The 24190-nt window shown below is 37.1% G+C and overlaps 1 protein-coding gene across 3 annotated transcripts; it reads left to right on the forward strand.

Annotated features, from left to right (window-relative positions):
* Window positions 1-361: 361 nt before the first annotated feature.
* LOC133520809 (glutamate--cysteine ligase) lies at window positions 362-23851 on the forward strand. 3 transcript variants are annotated; one of them, XM_061855488.1, is made up of 12 exons: window positions 472-644; window positions 750-907; window positions 2176-2287; window positions 10593-10776; window positions 10865-11037; window positions 12112-12311; window positions 15499-15695; window positions 16688-16859; window positions 18401-18598; window positions 21572-21745; window positions 22749-22930; window positions 23206-23851. In XM_061855488.1, the coding sequence occupies exons 2-12, from the start codon at window positions 758-760 to the stop codon at window positions 23375-23377; spliced, it is 1914 nt and encodes a 637-aa protein (XP_061711472.1). In that variant the 5' UTR covers window positions 472-644; window positions 750-757; the 3' UTR covers window positions 23378-23851. The 3 variants fall into 3 exon arrangements, with proteins under 3 accessions (XP_061711463.1, XP_061711472.1, XP_061711479.1); XM_061855479.1 differs by having other exon boundaries at window positions 362-907; XM_061855495.1 differs by lacking the exons at window positions 472-644; window positions 750-907; window positions 2176-2287 and adding an exon at window positions 8473-8489.
* Window positions 23852-24190: the final 339 nt, after the last annotated feature.

Below are 24190 nucleotides of genomic sequence, written 5' to 3' on the forward strand. Positions count from 1 at the left end.
TTTGTTGTGCTTTAATTTAATAGCACGACGGTTTCGCTATTAAATAACACGACATTTATCGAGCGTGTAGCTACGAATAGCCGCTAGGACGGCGCTGCTGTTTGACATAGAGTCTATCGAGTACATACATAATATCGAAAACGAAAAGTATCGAAGGGCCTACCACAAACCACGTTTAACGAGTTGTCTCCCTGTCACACTTATATACAAATTTACAAGTGCGACAGAGACGCAACACGTCGAACGTGGTTCGCGGTAAACCAAACGGTAAACCCTCTGATAAAGTGTGAATGTAATTGGCACTTAAGCCTTCATATCATAATGGTTCGTACACACTGTGTACATAACAGACAATGGGAATAGTCAGTTTGCGTTTTTGTAAACTAAACATAAACTCTTTGGTCATCCGTGCTTGATTGACATAAATGTGTCAGTCTACTCAGTTGTTCATTTCATTCATTTTCTTTTGAGAAATCTGTAGGAATAGTAGTGGATATTGTTAAATAAAATTTATTTTTAAAGTTACATTAAGCTCGGTTAAAAAACAACTCTACAAGTGGAGTTTACGTAGTTTGACTCAAAATTGTTTTAATTCTTATTACAGTGATTTTTTTGTGAAGTTTTGTATTTTATTTACTTGATTGGTTAGTTTCCAATGATCATTGCCTCTAAAGTTACGAAGTTGGGTTTTTTTTTTCAAGTGTCCAAAAGTTTGTGTCATCTACGTGTAAATTTTCGGTATACTCAAGTGGTCAACATGGGGTTGCTTTCTGAAGGAAGTCCATTATCTTGGGAAGAGACTAAAGCTTTGGCCGAACACGTCCGACAGCACGGTATTGAACAATTCATCAATCTGTACAGCAAGTTGAGGGACAGAACAGGCGATGTGCTGAAATGGGGAGATGAGGTAACACATTTATCTCATACTGCAAGTTACTAGAACTGGGGCATGTTTGTTTATCTTTTCTTTTCCCAACAACATTTACTTAAATCTATTACTTGAAGGAGTAGTCTTGCTACCTGCCTCAGACACTGATTAGGAAACCTATTAGAACCTACACAGATGTTCTAAGTGATCTAGAAACTAAACCAAATCTAACTAAATGTATAAATTAAAAAAAAACTTATGAATAAATAATATACAATAGAAATACAACAAATATTAATGAACATAAGTTTAGTAATATCATGTTAATATTAAAACAATTATAACTAGTAAATAAGTCTTTCTGATATTGTTTTTTTCATATAGGTAATCTAAAAATAAATTTATATACTTTTTACAATACAACTTTAACTCTATCTTTATTTAAATGTGTTCTAAACAACTTTCATTAATTGGTTATGACATTAAAAATGTAAGAGATGAAACTATCCTGGCTAAAGGTGATGAAGTGTGCAGTAGCAACATTAAACAAATGTTGGAGCAGGTAGATCCACCACTAACATCATCTACTAGTGTATTTATTTCAAGATACAATTTCCCATGAATTTTCCCTTAGCTTGTCTTCAATCTGTCCTTGTATGATGTTATCTATAATGTTATTTATAAATTATAAAATTGACATTGTCATGTAGATAGAGTAGATAAAAAAAATCGTTTTCTATTTTGTATAATTCAATGTGATTGTGTTTTCCATTTTGTGTATGGAAGGTGGAGGTAAGGAATGAAATCTCCATGTACCAAAAAGTGTCATCAAAAAACCATAAATAGGTGGCGCTATAATACCTAGAATACTTGAAAAAATAATCAAATGATAGACAGTGCACTTCACTCCGTCAATAATGCCAACATTCTTAGCTACTCTGGAGAGTTTTAGAACTATTATTTATAGCTGGACACTTTTGCAACAGTTCTAACATAAGAGATTTCACTCCTTTTAATTCCACAATCCATAATTTTGTGGTCCAGTCCAGACAAGGTGACACACATCAAAGTGACAATTGAGTACTTTGCAAAACTTATTGTACCAAAAAAGTTCATGTTTAGTGATACTTTTACTCGTAAAATGTGCTTTTCCCAAAGAAAAAGAAAAATATGATTACAAATTGTATTGACTTAAAATTTTGTAATTTTTTGCCACCATCATGAGTAAGAGTGAGGTGCCCTGGAAATTGGATGCTTAAATAATTACAAATTTATGGATTTTTTAGTAATATTTAATATTTTTCTAGGTGGAGTATATTATAGTTAAATTTGATGATGAAAACCAAAAGGCAACAGTAAGCCTCAGGGCAGACGAGCTACTCCCACAATTACAGGAAAAAGAACATTCAGATCCACAGAGTAAGTATTTATTGCACAAAATACAGAAATCAATGTACAAATGGCGGACTTAATGCTTAATGGCATTCTCGACCTGTCAACTGTCAGGCATTTATGTAACTTATTAACTAAAATAATGTTAACACTACTGTCAAATGTGACATACAAATTGTGGCACTACTTGGGATATGGATATATTGTTATCTCAAACATTAACTACATTTTTACTACATTAAACTTATCTAAAACAATAAAAATTAAAAAAATATATATATAAATTTGAACATATACAAAAAAAAAGTTAGTCACCGGGCGAGATTCGAACCTGTAACACTCATTTCTAGCCGTCCGCGTCTTAACCCGCTGGACCAGACGGACAGTGGCCGGCAATACGAAATTAGCGACCATATTCTGCGTCGAAATAAAAACGCATGAAAACTCGAAAACACGCGTTTTCCCAAACATAAGACTAATCTAGATCGATTATTTACCCCCAAAAACCCCCATATACCAAATTTCAGCAAAATCGTTAGAGCCGTTTCCGATATCCCGGAAATATATATATATATACAAGAATTGCTCGTTTAAAGGTATAAGATAAGATAAATAATGATAAGTCTATTAGTGTTTCAGTGAAGTGCCTTAAAAGTGATTTAAAATATAAATAAAACAGTTTTACCGGTACAAGTGCAAAAACTAAAATAGTCAAGGTGAAATTAAGGTTTGGAAGAAATTTATCTTATTAATTACAATTTACGAATTATTTAATATACGAACGAACAAACAAATCAGTCAAAAAACAGATTATTTTTGATCACTTCATGGCAGTTTACTGGAACACTAAACGTCATAGGGGGCGTCCATTGATTACTCGAGGATTTTTTGACCTATAGTGAAATTTCGTGAGATTTGCCTCGAGGCCCGCCCTCCCCTTTAATCTCACGTGAAATATTACAAATTTTGAATTTTGAGTATAAAAGCGCTTGGTTTGTGAAACAAAACACAATCTGCTTTATTATTTTTATTAAGAGTATTAAAGACGACGCCACGGTGGCTGCAAATCGGCCTCCATAGAAATAGAAACCGAAGTCTTAAATTTGATCTTTTTATTATTGGAATAGCTTTTGTTGGGTTTTATTATGTCCCAAAATTAATCTTAGCTAATTTGGTTGGAAAAATAATTAATTATAAATTTTTTCAAAATCTTTGTATGACGCGTATCAGCAAAATTGAGTTTTCTCCAAAAATAAAAAGTTAACCGTAATATCCTGACAGATGATTTTAAAACCAATTATTCTTGATTTTTCCACATAATTAAAATGTTCTTACCGGGTGCACTTTTTTTTTAAATCGATATATTTTTTTATTGTAATACGGTTATACTCGTTACTTTGACTACAAAAAACGAATTTGAGTTTAATTGAACCAATAACTTACGCGTAGTGAATTTTTGTTCTAATCAAATGTATCGAGCGTACGAGTAAAATGGATTTTTTTTTCAAAAATTAAAGGTTACGGTATACCTTTAATTATATCCTTGCAGATGATTTAAGTACCAATTATTAAGGATATTTTGACATAACGCGAACTTTTCTACCGTATGCACTTATTTAATAAAAATTAAAAACTAATTTTTTTAATGCTGAAATAACTTTTGCTCATTGTTTTAATTAAATAAATAATAAACATACAAGAGTTACAAGTAGAAAATTGAATCCTTTACATCCCCGTAATAACCCTTGTATCCTCTTTATTACATTATCTTTGTACTTAATGAAACAATATTTAACAAATATGACATATTGACAACTGATGAGTCTAAAATTAATGATCGTTAATGACGTCCGGTTACAATCATTAGTAGATACTACGAATTTACTTAATTAAATAAATATCAGTAACATTATCAATAATTGGTTTAAATAAAAACAGAAATAAGTATGTGTAATGCTATCCTAATTAAAAGTATTCTAGTGCTAATATTGGAATCCTGAAAATTTAGTTTTCCTGGTCGCTTACTTCCGAATCCGTGTCCATTTCAGAATCAGGGTACACATTTGAGGTATCTGTCTCTTCTTCTTCTTGAGGTTCCAGACAAATGAATAATTCTAAAGTTTCAGGGAAGAAAGCCTGTTTCTTTTTTCCACTTATTGTTGGCCTCATCGAAGAAAGGACAGGATCGGAAGACAAAAGTAACATATTAAAAACGTCTCGTTTTTTTTGTGAGTGATGCTCTCTGAACATTCTGAAGTCTTTGTTGCGTGCCTCGGATGCTTCTTCAGAGAGATGACCAATCGGTACAATATCATTTTGTGCAATGATATCTGTGCCATGGATCAGCAATTTATGCATTGTTGGGGGCATCTTATAACTGTAAAATTTAATACATATAGACGTCCGCTGTAGCTCTGCAATAGGCTTTAAACTTTTCAGTGTCAATTACTTCACCTGATGTGACAGCTTGCAGAATTACAGCAAATCTCCGAATCAGTTATTTGTCCAGTCCAGTGATATTAGCTGTTTTTTCGGGATCTTCGAAAAAATTTCGTGCTGTGTTCAATCATTCGTTGTTCCAGAACCCTGTTTTACTACATGGACTAAAAGATTTAGTTCGTCTTTGAAGCGATCTTGAATAATCTTCTTCCGTAGTTCCATCTTCTGTTTAAGGCACCTCTTTTCAGTTGCATAAAATTCTTTAAAGTCCAATCGATATGCTATATGAAGAAGGCATTCCATGGTGTTGATCCGGGCATGTACAGATGATAGTCCAAACTCATATAAGGTAGTATCAGGCACTGTTTTTTTCGAAACTTTGTCTAAATTGTTCATTTTATTAGGCTTAGTTAAACATAAAACGCATGTTGCACTTGACTTAGCCTGTGAAAGATATGTGCAGATTTTGCCATCTACCATCGTCATCTTCAGCTTATGTGTCCCTTTGTTGTTTCAGGCACTAGGTGTTTGATTCCATCCATTTTTTTTTTCTTTTGAGCTAGAACAAAGTTCTTTTTAGTAAATGTAAATTGCTTTGGACGACAATATGAAGCAGAACATGGTTTTCGAATTGGCCAAATTGTTTTGTCGCCAGAGATAAACTTTAGTGGCACTAAACTCGTCATAAAAATGATTGAGTCATCTTGTTCACTGCCACCAATTATCTACTTGTATCTGCTTTGACTGGAAGCACCGTCAAATCCCCATTTAGAAATTAAACTTAACTGCATGTCTTCTACTTGTTCCTGTTAATTATTCAAAATTTGTGTAACTGTTAAATCTACTAACGATTGTAACCGGACCTCATTAATGATCATTAATTTTAGACTCATCTGTTGTCAATGTGTCATTGGTTAAATACCTACTGTTTCATTAAGTACAAAGATAATGTAATAAAGTGGATACAAGGGTATTAATGTAAAGGATGTTATGGTTTTATTTTCAATTTTCTACTTGTAACTCTTGTATGTTTATTATTTATTTGATTAAAAATATGAGAAAAAGATATTTCAGCATGAAAAAATAAGTTTATTATTTTTTATTAAATAAGTGTATACGGTAGAAAACTTCGCGTTATGTCAGAATATCCTTAATAATGGGTACTTAAATTATCTGCAAGGATATTACGGTATACCTTTAATTTTTGAAAAAAAAAATCCATTTTACTCGTACACTCGATACATTTGATTAGAACAAAAATTCTCTACGCGTAAGTTATTGGTTCGATCAAACTCAAATTCATTTTTTGTAGTCAAAATAACGAGTATAACCGTATTAAATTGATATATATATATATATCGTTTTTTTTTTAAGTGCACCCCGTAGGGAAATTCTAATTATGTGGAAAAATCAAGAATAATTGGTTTTAAAATCATCTGTCAGGATATTACGGTTAACTTTTTATTTTCGGAGAAAACTCGATTGTTCTGATACGCGCTATACAAAGATTTTGAAAAAAATATATAATTAATTATTTTTCCAACCAAATTAGCTAAGATTAATTTTGGGACATTATAAAACCTAACAAAAGCTATTCCAATAAAAAAAAATTGAAGACTTCGGTTTCTATTTCTATGGAGGCCGATTTTTAGCCCACCGTGCGACGGGGACCGAATCACCTCAATGTTTTTATGGTATAACTTTTTTTTATGTTTGTGAGTGACTTCCACCTCACTACTTTAGGTAGTGTAGAAGTATTCCTTTGTACGAGCGATGAGAAAAATTGGTCTCATGTTATGGTTTGTTAGGCAGGTCCACACAGTGCGAGCAAACGCGGGTGGCAATTTCCTCACGCACAAACCGGCCAGTGTAGCCGTGCCTCGGCTGAGGTGGCGAGCAATTCTTGTATATATATATTATATTTATATATTTCGGGGATCTCTGTTTGGGGGTTTTCGGGGGCGAGAAATCGAATGTAGCTAGGTCTTATCTCTGGGATAACACGCATTGTGAGTTTTTATATGTTTTCCGAGCAAAGCTCGGTCCCCCAGATATTTTCTATAAAATGACTAGTCAAATACAAACGCCAAACTAACGTATAATGTTAATTCTATACAAATTCATACAAAAACACACTAAGGTTATGTACATATTATTGGCCGGTACTGTATGGATTTGAGAGACAACTTTAGCGCCTGCATAAAGGCAACCATTCAATTTGTGCATAATTATGCTAACATCAATTATCAAGCAATTCATTAATTAGCTCAATTGTACTCCTTTTCACCCTCTTAAGGGATGATTTCCAACATTAAAGCTGCCCAGGTCTATACCAAATTTGAGGCAAACGAGCAGACGAATCGCCTGAATCTAATCACCAACACCAGAGGGGTTGTAAGGGCGTTACTTTTGTGATCGGACAAGCTGTTTTCTTGAAAGTTTGAAGGTCGTATAGGTCCGGAAGTACTACAGGCAACAGTTCATAGGGTGACATTTTGTTTTACCTAAATAAATACGTCAAACTAAGTACTAATTTTGTATTAATAGATATTAGGTTACAGTAAATTCCAGTTGTATGTATTCTAATTTTGATTGTTTTTTAGTCAGAAATTACACAAATTATTATTTTCATAGGGCCGACATTCCTCGATCAACTGTTGAAACGTAATGACAATGAAATGTCGCAAACTACCGGTTTGTAATTTTTTCTTCCTCAGTTAAATAAAACAACTGACCACTTGGGTCAGTCATGCACAGAATAAACTTATAGAAAAACTTAAACTTACACTTACTTACACAGTATATCTGGAAACAAATGAATACAAGGAGCCATTTTGTAAATCCAGTAACTTTGTTACTACTTTTGGTTACGCGTTGACGTGTCTACACGTCGCTTCGACGTGCGAGCGGGATGAAGCTATAATACTCGCATAGCGTTGTCTCGCTCAAACATCGGAGCGACGTGCGAATCAAATCCAATGTGCTATTAAGCGCCTTACGCTGAGCTAGACTCAAATAAGTCGGATTTGAGAAAAAGGGTGCAATTTTTTCAATAGTGAAGGTATGAGAATTTTAATTGTAAGGGAGATATTCAACGGGCTGGTGGTGGAAACGGCACCACTTTTCAGCCTAGCAACATCGAGTTTCTTGAAGCTTAGGAACACCACTACAAGGATCAGAGGGCCTACCGAAATTCGTAAATTGCGGGGATCTTTCTCTTTTACTCTTCGTAAGACGTAATCAGAGTGACAGAGAAAAATGCCCGCAATTGACGAATTTCGATTTTCCCGGTAGCCGCCCAGAAGTAAAACTGCGGTTAATGATACATACGATACAGTTCTCGGGATCTTGGTTTAATATGGCCAAAACGGATTGTAATTGGCCAAAATTGTTATATGTAATTATTTCCGTAATGTTTGTTCGCCCGCACAGCTATTTGCCTGTAATATAATATACTATATTATATGGCGGCAGCCGGATACCCGTTAAAGCCATGGCCTGACGTCGTGCTCTTGGCCGACAACCATTTAACGAAGTGAGCGTGACTGTGCAGTTTTCAATACCTATTCATGATTGGCTATAATAAATAACAACGGCCTATTCATGGCTTCGCTTGTGCCACTCACTTGTTTGTGATATGATAAATAAGATAAAATATGAATGACTAATTGAAGTACTAAATAGTAACGTAATAGATTGTTTGCTTTGGCTGTAAGTTGGTAGCCATAAGAATAGGTATTGAGAAAATAAATTACTGAACTTATTGGATATTAATAGACGATTTTTTTTGGTGAGTTCAATATTACCAGTAACTTTGACTATACGTTTTGTTTTTTTAATATTCTTATTTTTATAAGAACTAGGTTACTTTAAAAAGCGCTAAAAACGGTCATATAAATGCGCCGTAAACAGACGCCTAGCATTAAAAATCAAATGGGCAACAATAAATGCAAAAATCAAAAGACACAGATAATTTCTTTCTCATTTCGTTGCCAAAATTTTGTTATAGTTCGTGTCATCTGTCTCGCAGAGTTGTCAAATGTAACCTTTAATAACATGACAATAGGAGTCAAATTACGCGCCTTCGTGAATGACACGATCTATAAGATTGGTTTAGTTATGGAGGAGGAAAATGTCGAAAACGTATCCTCTATTTCTGAGATTTTTCGCTTTAACTGCAGTTGTCCTTATCGCACAAACTTTAGGATCCACCCCCGTCAGCGCGACGGAGATGTTTACCTAAAATCCTCAAATCTGAGATGGGGCTCAGCTGGTTTTTCCTCTTAACCTGCTTTTGAATAATACAAAATACACGGTGCTCACGAGGAACCCGAAAGATTTTAACCACGTATTTCTAAGGCCTAAAAAATGTTATATGAGTTTCAGTAAGTTACGCCAAAAAAATTTTTTTTGTTTGTTTTTTTTTTCCAATTTTGAACGTATTTGTACATAAAAAATTAATATTATAGTAAAACTGACACTGAAAATAATTTTTTACGATTTTTTTTGTAAAAACTAGTTCTTGCAAAGGTTACTTGTCACTTTTTGACATCTATCAATAAGGATATTTAGACTACGCCCCATAATGGCACCATCGCGTTTTTTTTTTACATTGGTATTAACTCTGAAACTAGGCGAAATCCAGAAAAGTTTATATGACATTTTAGTCTCTATGTGATCAATAATACAGACAAAATCTTTCGGTTTCCTCATGTAACACCGTGTATAGTAGGTACATCTGCTTCTATAATAATTCTGTGTACCTAATAGCTTTAAGAAACTCTTTATAAGGCACAATAAGAATTATAAGGAAAAAATTACGACCCTATAACGTCATCTTTTTGTATTTTTTGTTAATCAGAATTTTTGGACTAATAAGGTGGCAATGAGGCTTGAATTGAGGATTTCTTATAATCTTGTCCGTTTCAGGGTTAAGCTAACTAATGTTTACTAACGTGTACTCTAACGAGTCGTGTACAATATTTATTAACACGTATGTAATAGTGATACATGCCAACATTTTATACTGCTAATTACTATTCACTGAAATACCAGTGGCGCGTTCGAACCGCGAATGGAACAAACGAACAGGACGCCGCCGCCGGTGTTATGAGAACATCTCTAATGTCTTGCTGAATGGAGCTCCAATAATATTTACCGCTTGAAGACATTATTCGGTTTTACTTCCTTTTGTTTAAACACGTGTGCGTGATTTACATTTATTCGTCAGGGAATTGAAGTACACTGAGAGATAAATCAAGTAGTAGGAAAATATGTTTCTAAGAATACATTCTGGCTGGTATATCTTTGAATAAGGAATAAGTAAGAAAGAATAAATGAACAGGAAAATAGTGATACCAAATGCTATGCCATTAATCAAGAACCTCATATATCCGCATTCCATCATTGACGATGTCCCGAGAAAAATCAAGATGTACTCGTAAATGTCATTCACAAAAAAATATTTGAAAGCACAGATATTGAGGTCAAATCGACATCGATTTGTCTCGTCGTCTCGATAAGTGACTCGTTATGCGGCTGACTAATTTTAAAAGTGACCTATTGGTACGACAAATGTACTTACATAAATCAATTTCATAAGTCAACGGCGATCAATATACTGTAGGCGCCATACAACCGTAGGTAGGTATAGTAGTTATACCGTATTACAGATACCTAGACCAGACGTTATTGTTAGCTAGAATTACATTCCGCCACGTCATCATTATAACATCTTTTGTCACTTTACATGACAAAGGCGAAGGCCGATTAATATTTATGCGCTATAAGTAACCACTAACAACCTAAAGTTACCAATTGATTAGCTAACAATTAAAAGAAATATCTGTCATTTTATTTACGCCCTATTGTTTACTGATTTGTGTTCTTTTAGATTGTAAGTCTTTATGGCGGCCTGAGTACGGTGCGTACATGGTAGAGGGCACACCTGGAAAACCCTACGGTGGACTCCTAGCACACTTCAACATTGTGGAAGCCAACATGCAGTTTCGCCGCGCCGAAGCAAGCAAACTGCTAAAAGAGGGAGAAGTTATAATGAGCATCACCAACTTTCCGAGGTGCAATTTAGCCCATTGATCTCATAGCTTTGTGGTCATTTATATCATTTAAATATTACGTAATAACTTTCCTGTTTCTTATTCCCAGGTTAGGGTGTCCAAATTTTACAAGTCCGCCTATACCACCAAATCCAAATGGCGAAGTCTCAAAATCACTATTTTTCCCGGATGACGCGATATTTCCGGGTCATCCACGATTTAAAACATTAACGGCAAACATAAGACATAGACGAGGAGAAAAGGTCGCTATCAACATACCAAGTAAGTAGATACCACGATACAGATGAGTATAACCTATGGACGCCTGGCAGTCCGACGCAGCGCGTTCATTCATTGTGGAGTGAACCAAAGATAAAAGTCTATGATAAGGTTGTGAGGTGTGAGCAAACAGAGATCCCGAGCGTCGTCGATTGTGATGTTAGCGTGATAATAGGTGTTTAATGTTGTATTTAACTCAAGGTAGATAAAGTGGTCTGTCGTTGGCGTCCTAATTGAAATAGGTACCTATAGATTATGTTAAAGTATTTAAAAAATAATTGGCTGCTGTCTTATTACCTATATCAAGGGCACTTAAGAGTCCGCAGCAAGCTCGGCCGAATTTCACCCTCACATACAAACGGATTATCGTTCTCAGTTTTAACTATGTGTTGGATTGTAATTAACCTTTGCTCATACAATGATATGACGGACATCGAGGTATACGTATGCCTGTATTTAGTTTATATAGCTCTAGCTTATAAAATAAACGAAATAGCGGAAAAACAAGTTTTGTATAAAAACATAAATTCGCTGTATTTTTCAACTATGGTACCTGAACTACATATACTAATTACAGGCATAGAGCATAGATATACCTAATCCTATTGTAAGTACACATTTTCAGAGCAATCTAGCTAGGCGTTTTAAAATGAGAGCGTAACTACGTTTGTATGAAGAAAAGACTCTTAATACTTAGCTATTTATTTTCTGCGGGCATATTGATTTATTTCAATATCGACCACTTTTGGTCTGCATACAAATATCCTATACATAAGTATATTGATGACGAAACAATGGTTCTTAAACGTGAGTTGTAGTAGCCAGAAATTATTTATTATTTATTTATAATTATAATTACCTATACAATACAATACGAAACATCCAAATTAACAGGTTGTCGAATTTATATCGCACTTTAGCGATACGATCGCCTATTATTAGCTCGAATTGTTCTTAACCTTGATGATAAGTAGGTTAAGTAACTTAATGTTTTCTTTTATTTAAGTGTATAATAAAAATAGTCTTGGAAAGTACACAAGTTTAGAAATAAAAAAGCATAAATAACAATTTGTGCAGTATTTCGCGATGCGAACACAAAAATCCCCGTGGACAAGTCGCACGAGTTGGAGCCGACAGCGGCGCGGCCGGATTGCGTGTACATGGACGCGATGGGATTCGGCATGGGCTGCTGCTGCCTGCAGCTCACCTTCCAGGCCTGTTGCATCACCGAGGCGCGCACGCTCTATGACCAGCTCGCACCGCTCTGCCCCATCATGGTACGAATTACTAAATCCAAGATGCTATCACTCCAAATATGTATTATGTATTTACTTGGGTGTATCCCCATCTGTCCACGCTCCACGTGACAGTAGCGGACACAAATGAGAACGACTCGTTCTCATCTGTGCGCGTCTCGGTTACGTCCTAAGTATCTATTTTATCTATTATATTGTAGTTACGTTAGATTCGTGAAAGCGATGTACAAGATAGGGCCCAAAAATATGTTGACAAAGAATTTTTTGTTTTTCTTTTTCTTATTTATGATCGCGGCCGGCAATACGTCCCACTTTGCGGCTTGCCATAAGGACGAGATTTGCTTGGATCTTTTTACGAAGAAAAGTGGGACGTTTTGCCGGCCACGTACATCTTTTACAAAATGATGTCACTTTAAAAAATAAAACGAATTATCTTCAAAATATCATCTCTTAGATTTGATACAGAAACGCGCACGTTTGTAAAGATCATCAACAATAACTAATGGAAAAAAACCGACTAAGACCAGCAACTTTGTTTGATAAAATTCCCAGTAGTTACCACTGGTAACAAATTGGTAGTAACTAACTACATAGTGGGAATAACCCAAGTCATATGTGACTTATGAATTGAAGGTAATTTTGGTACCTTTTTGAGCTAGTGCATTTTTAAAAAGATTCGTTTTGTTTCATGGCCTATTTCCCAGTCTCCTTAATTGCTCAGTTTCATTGGTCGTGGGTGCGGGAGATTTCCACAAATCATGCCATAGGGTCCGCATTCGGGGAACTGTTTTCACTGGTCGATAGGGCCCGTATGCGGGGTGCGGGAGATTTCCTAAACGCATGCCATTATGAGTTTCATTAGTCGTTTTCCCACCTTACCGCCTGCGGGGAGTCACTCGCATGCTGTATATCGACCTGAGTTTCACTAGTCGTTATTCGCTATGTGCACGACTGTCACGCAACCTAGCGTCCACAAGTCTAGAGGAAAACGTCAATTCACTACATCTTATAAAACTACTCCATAACTTAAAAGTACTGAATGGATTTTCATGCGACTTTCATCTATCAATAGAGTGATTCTTGAGGAAGGCTTAGGTATATAACTTGTTAAGATTTTGTGTAAATTGGTTGAAATATAACGATGTTGCCGAGAAAAAATCACGCTGGCAAGGAGCTTTAACCCTTTACCAGGCTAAGGGATATTATGTTTCCCACATGCGGCTCTTCAAACATGTGTTCTATTTTCGATGAGTAGGACTGACATTCGATTGTCATTTTTGAACTGTCAGCCTGGTAAAGGGTTAATCGAAAACGCTGCCTAATCCGTTTGAGCTATAACAACACAACGTACGGTGGAGTTGTCTCTCTTTCATGGGTCTACAAAAAAGTCCGCGATGTTGAATGTCTATCTTTTAAGGATAACTTACTATACCCATTCTTAACTTCTAGAAAAAGATCACATAGTATGTGGCATTTGCAAAGCTGTTTATACGGATACAGTATCAATAATTATCAAATTAAGTCCGTTACTTATATTAAGCATTTCATACAGATTACAATGGTCCCTTACACCATACAATTTAAATGAATATGTCACGAGTAATCGTAAATTAAAATTTCATTTTGAGCCATATAACTTGTACGAAATGTTAAATACGCAATCCGCAGTTAGTTCTAATTTTTACCACCTTATGCGCTGGGATCGCTTTACTTACCCCAACCATGCACTTCGCACGGTCCCAATATCGACCAATGAAACTGAGCTAGAACCCCAAAAAGTGTATCAAACCAACCTCGGAATGAATATAAACTTTGTATCTGGGTCAAAACTCTTTTCGTTGTCTTGTTTTTTGTCCTCAAAAAATGTGACTGACTTAGGGTGAAATTTAGTTATTAATTTTTCTGAAGAGAATTATAATCTACAAGGGTTACCTTTTAAGTTCTGTCGTTTGCAAACCTCCCGCGATTTTATAGAAGAAAACTAGAAATATTTGAATTTAGAACTCGAAAACAAAAGAATGACTCGAGATCGGCCGAATCGTTTCAGTAAAGCGTCGGTTCAATGACGAGTCAGTTGTGAAAACGTGCGATAATTTTTTACAACTTCAAAAGAAGATTAAGGCACCTTCAGTGCTTTGAAGAGTTGACTATTGTTTTTATTCGTAGCTGTACAGCTAGAAACATACAATAGCACATACAAAGACGCAAATAGAAGTGTAACAGGTCAGATACAAGACAACGAAAATAATTTTGACCCATCCGCGAAAAACCGTTTTTTATGACATTTGACCTAGAATAATTTGCAGCGCGCACACCATAAGTATATGCGAACTTTTAAGAGAACCGTTAGAATGCCACAATGAAAGTGTATACTAGTTTCCAGCTTATTATCTCTCATTCCGAGTTGAAACGCTTAATTTTTCTGCATTACTATCCTAATCGGTAGTGACCCTGCTTATGTTCAGCTGTCGACTGGCTGAAGTTGTGGCTACATGATACTCATTTAAATTATGTTGAGCAAGCAAAAAGCAACGAATGTTAAGCTAGTTTTAGTCTCAAAACTGAGCTATCTTATATTACAAAACCACCACACACCTTCATTACGAACCCCTCAGATAAGTGGCACCTATATCTTTAGTGATCCCGCTATTACTGTTTAACATTCTCAAACTCTAATTATTTACGTCAATGGTATCAATCGTTCAGGTTGATTGTTGAATGCCAAGACGTTATCACAATTTGACTTTAAAAAACAAAAGATAGTTGCTTTATACAGTCCTAGGTGTGTAAGGCAGTATGAAATTCCTTTACATATCATCTTCACTCATCGCACCGGATTTCCGGACTTAATTTGACGTAAAGTCATGTCAACATTTCATAGTAAGTTTGAGAAATACGAGTAGTACATTACGATACAAGTGCGAAAAGTAGGAAATTTGCAATGAGTGGCCATAAATTAAAACATTAAAACTTAAGGCACACATATGGTGCTACGTTACCGCACTAGTGTGGTAATTAGCACTTTAGGTACGTGCCTATGTCGACAATATAAAGGGCCATATGTACTGTAAAACGTACGATACACGTGCGAATAGGTAATTCGCAATTCGTGTCGATTTAAAACTCCCTACGGTCGTGTTTTCCCACTTACCACTCGTTGTGAATTTTCTACTTTCCGCACTTGTATCGTAATGTACTATTGTCGCAGCTAGCGCTGTCGGCCGCGTCGCCGATCTTTCGCGGGTTCCTGACAGACTCGGACTGCCGCTGGAACGTGATCGCGGGCTCTGTGGACTGCCGCACGCGCGAGGAGCGCGGCCTCGAGCCGCTCAAGAACAACAAGTTCCGCATCAACAAATCCAGATACGACTCTATCGACTCCTACCTGTCGCCAGAGCATGAAAAGTTAGTAGTAATTTTTTTAATTTATTTTTCTAGAATTTAGTTCCATACCATGTACATGTGGCTTAATAACACAAAAAATTGTTTTTTTCCCATATTTACCACTTAAGTCCCGCGCAATATAAATGACCCTAAAAATAAAATTGTAACTAAATTAATAACCACTGGTCCAATTTTGACTGGCAATATTTGATCCCGGGACTAAGGGGCCCGTGATAAGGAATCATGCGATCAGTTAATCAGAGGCTGACTGTATCGAGTACTGAGGATTGGGTTTTCTATCGATGCATCATTCTTCTGTACAGCTACCACCAGTTTGACACTGACATATTCGATAGCGTATACGTAACATACTCTCTATACATCTCGCTCGTACTCGCATATTAGTGCGTGTGAGATGTATAGAAAGAAATTTACGCAGACCGTAGACGTCAGTGGATATGTTAGTTTGACCCTGCTAAGGCAGTCGTGGTAAGGCTACTGGATTGTGTCATTTTACGGTCAACATTTAAAGTATTATTTATTCGTCTTACATACTTAATGTATAAAATAAACCCATTCATTCAAGCATTTCATAAGTTTGTACAGCGTAGCAATAAAATAAATCAAATAAAATGTGTTTTGTATGCGTCCTACTAGTAGGTACGCTTGACTTTATGATCCTACTACTTTGACGTCAAACATTATGGCTCATCTGGATTACCCAACTTGTATGACTGGGAAAACTCCATACCTAAAAAGTTCACTTATTAATGAAGAACCTTGATTTTTATAGGTATAATATATGAACATCATATGTTTTGAATGACGGTCATTACTGATTTCACCAGCCACTGAAAGAGGGGTGGGTACACGTTGTATAGGACATACTGAGCAACTTTTACTAAGAGATCAGCCCCGAAATCACAATAAAAGTTTGACTCTTTCATAAAAGATATCAACATCAGCTAGTCAAAATGTAAATAGGTCAGCAAATGTAACGCTATACGTTGCAGGTACAACGACATACCGATCGTCCACGACGCCGCCATCTACCGGCGGCTGCGCGAGGGCGGCATCGACCACCCGCTCGCGATGCACGTGGCGCACCTCTTCATCCGCGACACCGTCTCGCTCTTCTCGGAGAAGGTGGACCAGGACAACGCCAACGACACCGATCACTTTGAGGTTGGACTCCACAGCGACGAGATCGTGCATAACGCTGTCATCGGCCGGCGGCAACTATCAACTAATGCCAGTAAATTCAAAAATTAAAATACACGACAGCGTACTGCGTAATAAATTACGTTGGAAAAAAGTAAGTGTTGCTAAAGTAACTAAGTAGTAAGTAAGTTGAAGAAGTACTCTTCTTTTCGTGTCAAAATCAGTGTCAACCAGTGACCGTGGCAAGCTCGAAACCGTCCTCAATGTGCTGCGTCAGTTATAGTGTCTGGCTTGTACACGAATTCCCGGGGTGGAATCCTGCTTGTTCATTGATAAGAAGAGGATCCACTGCTTGTGTCAGCCGGTTGAGAAGAAGACGCTCAACCAGCTTGTAAGTGTGGCAAAGCAAGAAGATAGGGCGGTAGCTTTAGACATTATGTATCTATGTATCATACTGGTATGCAAATAAAGATCTCTATCTCTAACCAACTTAAACGGTCGTTTAAAATAAAATAATACATATATTAAATGATCATTGAGATATTTTTCAAATTCCTATAATATGATACCCCACTTGATACAGTACATCGATTTTCATTTGTTTGTAGAGTCGGAAAGAGAAGAGTTGTGTTGTGGAATGTATTGGGCCCCATTCATTCCACGACTCTTCTCTTTCCGCACAGACTCTATTTCGTTCTCTATCGCCATATTGTTTAGTTTTTACTATAATGGACACGGACAATTAAGACAAAACGACTGACGTAAGAATCATCAAAAATCGACCCACGCGCGTTAGGTCTCAAAATGACATGGCACTCATTTATGGGTTAATATTAAACAATTCATTTTGCTAACAGGTCAATCGTCTGTTAAGTTTCGTATGATTTTCCTTCATGCGGTTCGCAGACTGAAAATGATGTTTTAAATAAGTTTCTGAAGAACACTTATTGGAAAACGTTATTTTGAAAACATAACCATAATTTAGGGCCCATTTATGAGTTGAAAATGTTCGGTTACAGTCTACTGACCGCATTACGGCATATTTTATCGTTGACATTGGTATAAGGAAGTCTCTGTTGTACGGATCAGGCTTATGTTTATATAATGACGGGCGTTTCTCAGAGCTTTGGTCATGAAACAAAATACGTCAATAAAAGTAGCATGTATTGTGCCCATTACCTAGCCACGACGCTCGATACAATTTGTCCAAAACGCGGAGTCATGGCGCTGGCATCCATTATTACATTGAGCTGTGTTTAACCGAACGTGACTAATGGTTTTTGTCTCGATTATTTTCGAGGACTATAACGTCATTCGTTTTTATTGATTTACTCCAACGTATTGCCAAGGATGATATTAGTTACTTAATATTCTGTAAATCACCTTTAAATTATCACCACACTTTACACTAAGGTTGGTCTGAAGAATATTTTAAGGGTTCCGTAGTTGTTGGAATAAACACATAATACACTTTTGTATTAATAGAAAAAAACAAGACAAATACATATTTTCTTGATTCAAAAAATTGGCAGGTCATTAACAGTAGATGTGTATTCGTTTGACAGAACATCCAGTCGACGAACTGGCAGACGATGCGCTTCAAGCCGCCGCCGCCCAACTCGCCCATCGGCTGGCGCGTGGAGTTCCGGCCGTGCGAGGCTCAGCTCACCGACTTCGAGAACGCCGCCTACGTGTGCTTCGTCGTGCTGCTTACCCGTGTCATCCTGTCCTACAACCTCAACTTTGTTATGCCTATTAGCAAGGTTTGCTTTTCTCTCTGAACACGCTCATAAAACGCAGGCATCTCCTAATATATCATCCGAAAGCAGACGTAAAGGCCTACCACGCTCACCTCCTCCGAAGAATGGCTGCCATGTGGCCGAAGCAAGTGATATTAATAGCATATCATGTAATTTACAGGGGTTTAGATGTAACAAACAAAAACAGATTTTGAAGAGTCACACTCACTATGAAATTATATTAAGTGGAGATAGGCCGATATTCGGTATTCGGCATACTTTTTAATGTTCGTATTCGGCTGAACAGCTCGGTTCAAATTGCCGAATAAACAAGTTTTTTGGATTATACGAGGGTTGCTACTTATATATCCGGAAACAAAAAAACAAACAAACGTACACGGCTGAAAATGGTTTTATTGTTTTTCAAAGTCTTCCCCTTGATGATCTATGCACTTTTGCATTCATGTGAACCAATATTTGAAGCACTTCTGCCACTCCGCCTGAGGTTGTACCTCCATAACGTGTTGTTTGAATGCGTCGACATCATCTTCAGCGGTCGAAAATCGTTGACCGCGTAATTTATTTTTCATATTGGGAAATAAATAAAAATCATTGGGTGCCAAGTCAGGGCTGTACGGCGGATGACCCGTTAATTCCACATTTTGACCTTCCAAAAATAGAGGTGTTTCGCGTGACGTATGACAGCTGCCATTGTCATGATGAAGAATGATTCTTCGTCGCTGGTTAGTTTTACGAATTTGTTCAAATACTTCCGGTAAGCAAATGATCGTGTACCAATCTGAATTTTCTAGTGGCACTGTAGCTACATGGCCATTAATACCGAAGAAGCAGGCCACCATTTGTTTCAATGTACTTTTTGCACGAGTAACTTTCGTAGGGTTCGGCTCATTTTGAAACACCCATACCGTTGACTGTTGCTTCGTTTCGGGATCGTATGCATAGATCCAGGATTCGTCACCTGTATAGATGTTATAAACGGCCTTTGAGTCACAACGGTTATATTTTTTTAACATTTTATTGCACCATTCGACGCGAGCATCTTTTTGCTCCTTAGTTAAGTTGTGCGGTATCCAACGCGAACAATTTTTTTTACAGCTAAATGATCATGTAATATGCTATTAATGTTAGTCATAGAAATACCCAGAGTCGCCTCTATCTCGCGGTACACGTAACATGTCGGTCGTCCATTATAAGTTTTCGCACAGCCTCAATATTTTGTGGTACAACGACCGATTTCGGGCGACCTGCCTTAACTTCGTCCGTAATCATACAACGTCCACGATTGAACTCACTAAACCAGTGATACACAGTAGTTTTAGATGGAGCTTTATCACCAAAAGTTGAAGTTAGTTGATCTATGCACTGTTGTTGCGTTAAACCACGCCGAAAATCATAATAAATCATAGCACGAATATTTTCACGAGTGAGTTCCATTCTTGCAGTGAGGTGACATTTAAAACTCGGCAAAAACAAAACACTAGCGTTAATAAGAAAGAAAAAATATACCGGCCAGTACTTAAAAAAGTTCAAATTTTACCATGGAGGTCAAATATACTTTTTAAGCAGATTGTAATCCCGGTTTCCGGATATATAAATTTTATTAATCTATCAGCTCTTTTAACAGTTTCTATTATACTGACAATGATTATACTATTTATATTTAAGAGTTATGAAATTAACAATCGTCAGAATATCACTTATTAAGTTATAATCTAGTCAACCTTAAATCACAGTTCTATTAGGTAAAAAAAGTGAGGGTCAGGATGCCGGATGTACTCGTGCCTAAATAAAATTTAACAAAAAGCATACCATATGTTTGTACCTAAATTGAATGACGGGTGTAATGGTTTTTGGTAATAACTTTAAGTACCGGGAGGTATTTTTTTAAAAGAAGGTACTAAATTGTACAAATTAGGTACAATAATATGGTATGGTTTATTTTTATTTAGGTACACCCGCCATCTTGGCTCTCACGAAATAAAAATTATTCTCTATGTGCATGACTGTCACGCAACCTAGCAGCCGCAAATCTAGGGGAAAACGTCAATTCACTACATCGTATAAAACTACTCCAAAACTAAATTCTACTGAAAGGATTTTCATACGACTTTCATCAATCAATATAGTGATTCTTGAAGAAGGTTTAAGTATATAACTTGTTAAGGTTTTGTGTAAATTGGTTGAAATATAACGATGTTGTCTGAAAAAGTCACACTGGCTAGGAGCTTTAATTGAAAATGCTGCCTAATCTGTTTGAGTTATAACAACACAATGTATGGTGGGGTTGTTTCTCATTCATAGGTCTACAAAAAAATCCACGATGTTGAATGTCTATCTTTTAAGGATAACTTACTATATCCATTCTTAACTTCTGAAAAAATATCACTGTGTGGCATTTGCAAAGCTATTTACACGGATACAGTGTAAATAATTATCAAATTAAATACGTTAGTTATATTCAGCATTTCATACTGAATACAATGGTACAATTTAAATAAATATTTCAGAAGTGATCGTAAATTAAAGTTTCATTTCTAGCCATATAACTTGTACGAAATGTTATAGACGCTATCCGCAGTTAGTTCAAATTTTTACCACCTTACACGCTGGGATCGCTTTACTTACCCCCACCATGCACTTTGCACGGTACCAATAGTTTAATGGAATCAAAAATAGTTTATTGACAATGCAAATTTAGATATTATACTTAATACTTGTAATTTATAAGAGCTAGATTATGATGAAGAAAAACCAAGCTCTCCGCGCGGTCAGGCATGAGACGGTTCCTTAAGTTCCATTTGTTTTCATAAACATTACCGGACTTCTGGTCGGGAGGGGTCGAAAACACATGCGTAGTACAGACCGCGGACCTGTATGACATGGGCGTAGGCAGGTACAGGCAGATTGGAGCTCAACTTTGACGTACAATGTGTGGCCCCTCCGGCAATATCAACTTACCGTACCTTAATTGTGTAGGTGGACGAGAACATGCAGCGCGCGCAGCGGCGCGACGCGGTGCGCAGCGAGCGGTTCTGGTGGCGGCGCGACGTGAGCCTGCCGCGCGCCGCCGGCGCCGACCCCGCGCCCTCGCCGCTGCCCGACGCGGACCTCTACGCGGAGATGACCATCAACGAGATAGTCAATGGAAAGGTATTTATCTAGCTCGGTATTCACTAAACAAGATGCTAACTGTATCTTATAAATCAGCCATCGTCCATTGTTAACACTGGCTCTAAAACGCAATTTAATAGATGACACATAACTAACTAACTGCTTTGGCTCAGCGATCCAAAAAGAATCTTGGCCTCCGAAACGAGAGAACGCCACCTGTCCCGATCCACATATATAAAACATAATCCAGTTCCGTGTTTAGATGTACCGGCAACCAAGTGAGCACCACCACAAATAAAAAAATGTTCAAGCGCAACTTGTTCTAATTAATCTTGGGCAAACCTCAATAATTGGTGAACAGTATTAGTCGTCATCGCCACTATTGCATTAGTAGCTTATCTAATGCCTTTAAACGAGCAAATCTTGTATATATAAATCGGCTCCAACGATTTCGATGAAATTTGCTATATGGGGGTTTTCGGGGGCGTAAAATCGTTCTAGCTAGGTCCTATATCTGGGAAAACGCTCATTTTTGAGTTTTTCTATGTTTTCCTAACAAAACTCGGACCCCCAGATATTTACTATTATACTTAACCTATGTTAGTGGTATGCTATATGTAACTTATTATATTACAAGCATGTAGGCCATTCCAATATTACCAGAAAGCGCCATCTACCCGCACGCGCCGCACCAGTGACGCCACCCGCTTGCGCCTGATAGCGTGGAAGCCGTCGGTGCGCGCCTCCTTAAATATGTATAGTTTTTGCATCAGCTCCAAACGTATTAGTAGTCCGTGCATAAGCTAGAGTAGTTCCATTACAATTACAATACAACTCGACAAATGAGGCATGCCAATAGTTTTATATTAATATAACAATAGACTATAATCTTTGCGGTCCCAGAAATGCCAAACTATCATTATACATATGTATGTACATTATACGAGTAAAGGAAAAATGCACTTATTACAATAAATTAAACTTTCTGATACCGAGATATTACTATCATTGGCAAAGGCAATAAGTAAACGGTTGTTGTCAGAGCGGCGTGTTCCCCGGGCTGATCCCGCTGATCGAGTCGTACCTGTCGGGCATGGACGTGGACGCGGACACGCACTGCTCGGTGCAGCAGTACCTCAAGCTCATCCAGCGCCGCGCCGCCGGCGAGATCAGCACCATGGCCACCTGGATGCGCGACTTCGTCACGAACCACCCTCAGTACCAGTCAGTACCAATATTCATAATAAAACCTGAGCTCGGAATAATCTCGCAATGTTCCTTAACTACTACACATGCGGTGATACTGGATGACATAACCAGTATTTCGAAAAATTGGCAAAAATTGCAGTAGCCTACGGTATGAACTCTGAGAAACGAACAGTAAATAATGAGAATCGAAATAAAGTAGATATATATTTCTTTCTGGTAATTTACCTTATCTGATACTGTTAGCACAGACTTATTGATTTCAGTAATAATGAACTAACGGTTTGTTGCAGACGTGACTCGGTCGTCAGTGAGAAGATAAATTACGACCTCCTGAAAACAATGCACGGTATCCAGACGGGGCAAGTGGCGGCACCCACCCTGCTCGGCAGCAGCACGGCGTCCAAGACCAACGAACACATTCCCAAGGCGTTCACCCGCATGCTCAGCCAGGACTGCCCCTAGCGAGGCGCGGCCCTCCCGCTATCTGTTACCATTACAATTACACAGTTGCCTTAACGACAGTGTAACATCGCGTTATACTTTTCACAATAGAATTATGAATATGAATGTACACTTGTATGTATCCGTATATAGTACCCATATAGTGAATGATTAATTATAAATAACCTACTCTACATTATTTGAGGGTAATGGACATTACACGGTGTTCGGTGTTCCTGTTCACGTATGATTAACTGACTTGTTTTTGACCAGCGAGGTCGCGTCCGTGTCCGACATGAAGCTTATTAGCAAGTGCATGTGTTACGGGTGCGAAAGGAACCAATACGGTATTTCAGACATGGTCGTGCTCATGCTTTCGGTGCTGATACTGTTTTTATTTTATTGTCGTTTTCTTTGCATTTAATGAATTTATAATATACCTTTTGTATTAACTATTATAAAGCAATAAATCATTATTGTGCTGTCAGTTGTTAATTTGTATCGTTATTAATGCCGTCAAAAGCTTGAACATTTGCCCGCATTTTTTTGCTGCTCTCAGTAGTCTCAGTCGCGTACGAGTAATTGTTAGGATAAACAGGGTTTCCACTTTCTGGAAAGTCAAGAAAGTTGTAGAGCGGTCAGGGAAAAGGAAAAAAAAAATATATTTTTTAGGCATAGGTAATAAACCCAGAACACATTGTATTTACAAAAAGAAAAAATGTTATGTCCTCTCCTTATATTTCAGTTTCTCAGACACAATCAGTAGAATATGCAAATAATGTTATTTTATACTTTTTAAAGTCAGATACCTAGTAATATTTTGCGTTACGCGTT

This window comes from Cydia pomonella, chromosome 1 (genome assembly GCF_033807575.1).
Source record: "Cydia pomonella isolate Wapato2018A chromosome 1, ilCydPomo1, whole genome shotgun sequence".
NCBI classification, from domain to species: domain Eukaryota; kingdom Metazoa; phylum Arthropoda; class Insecta; order Lepidoptera; family Tortricidae; genus Cydia; species Cydia pomonella.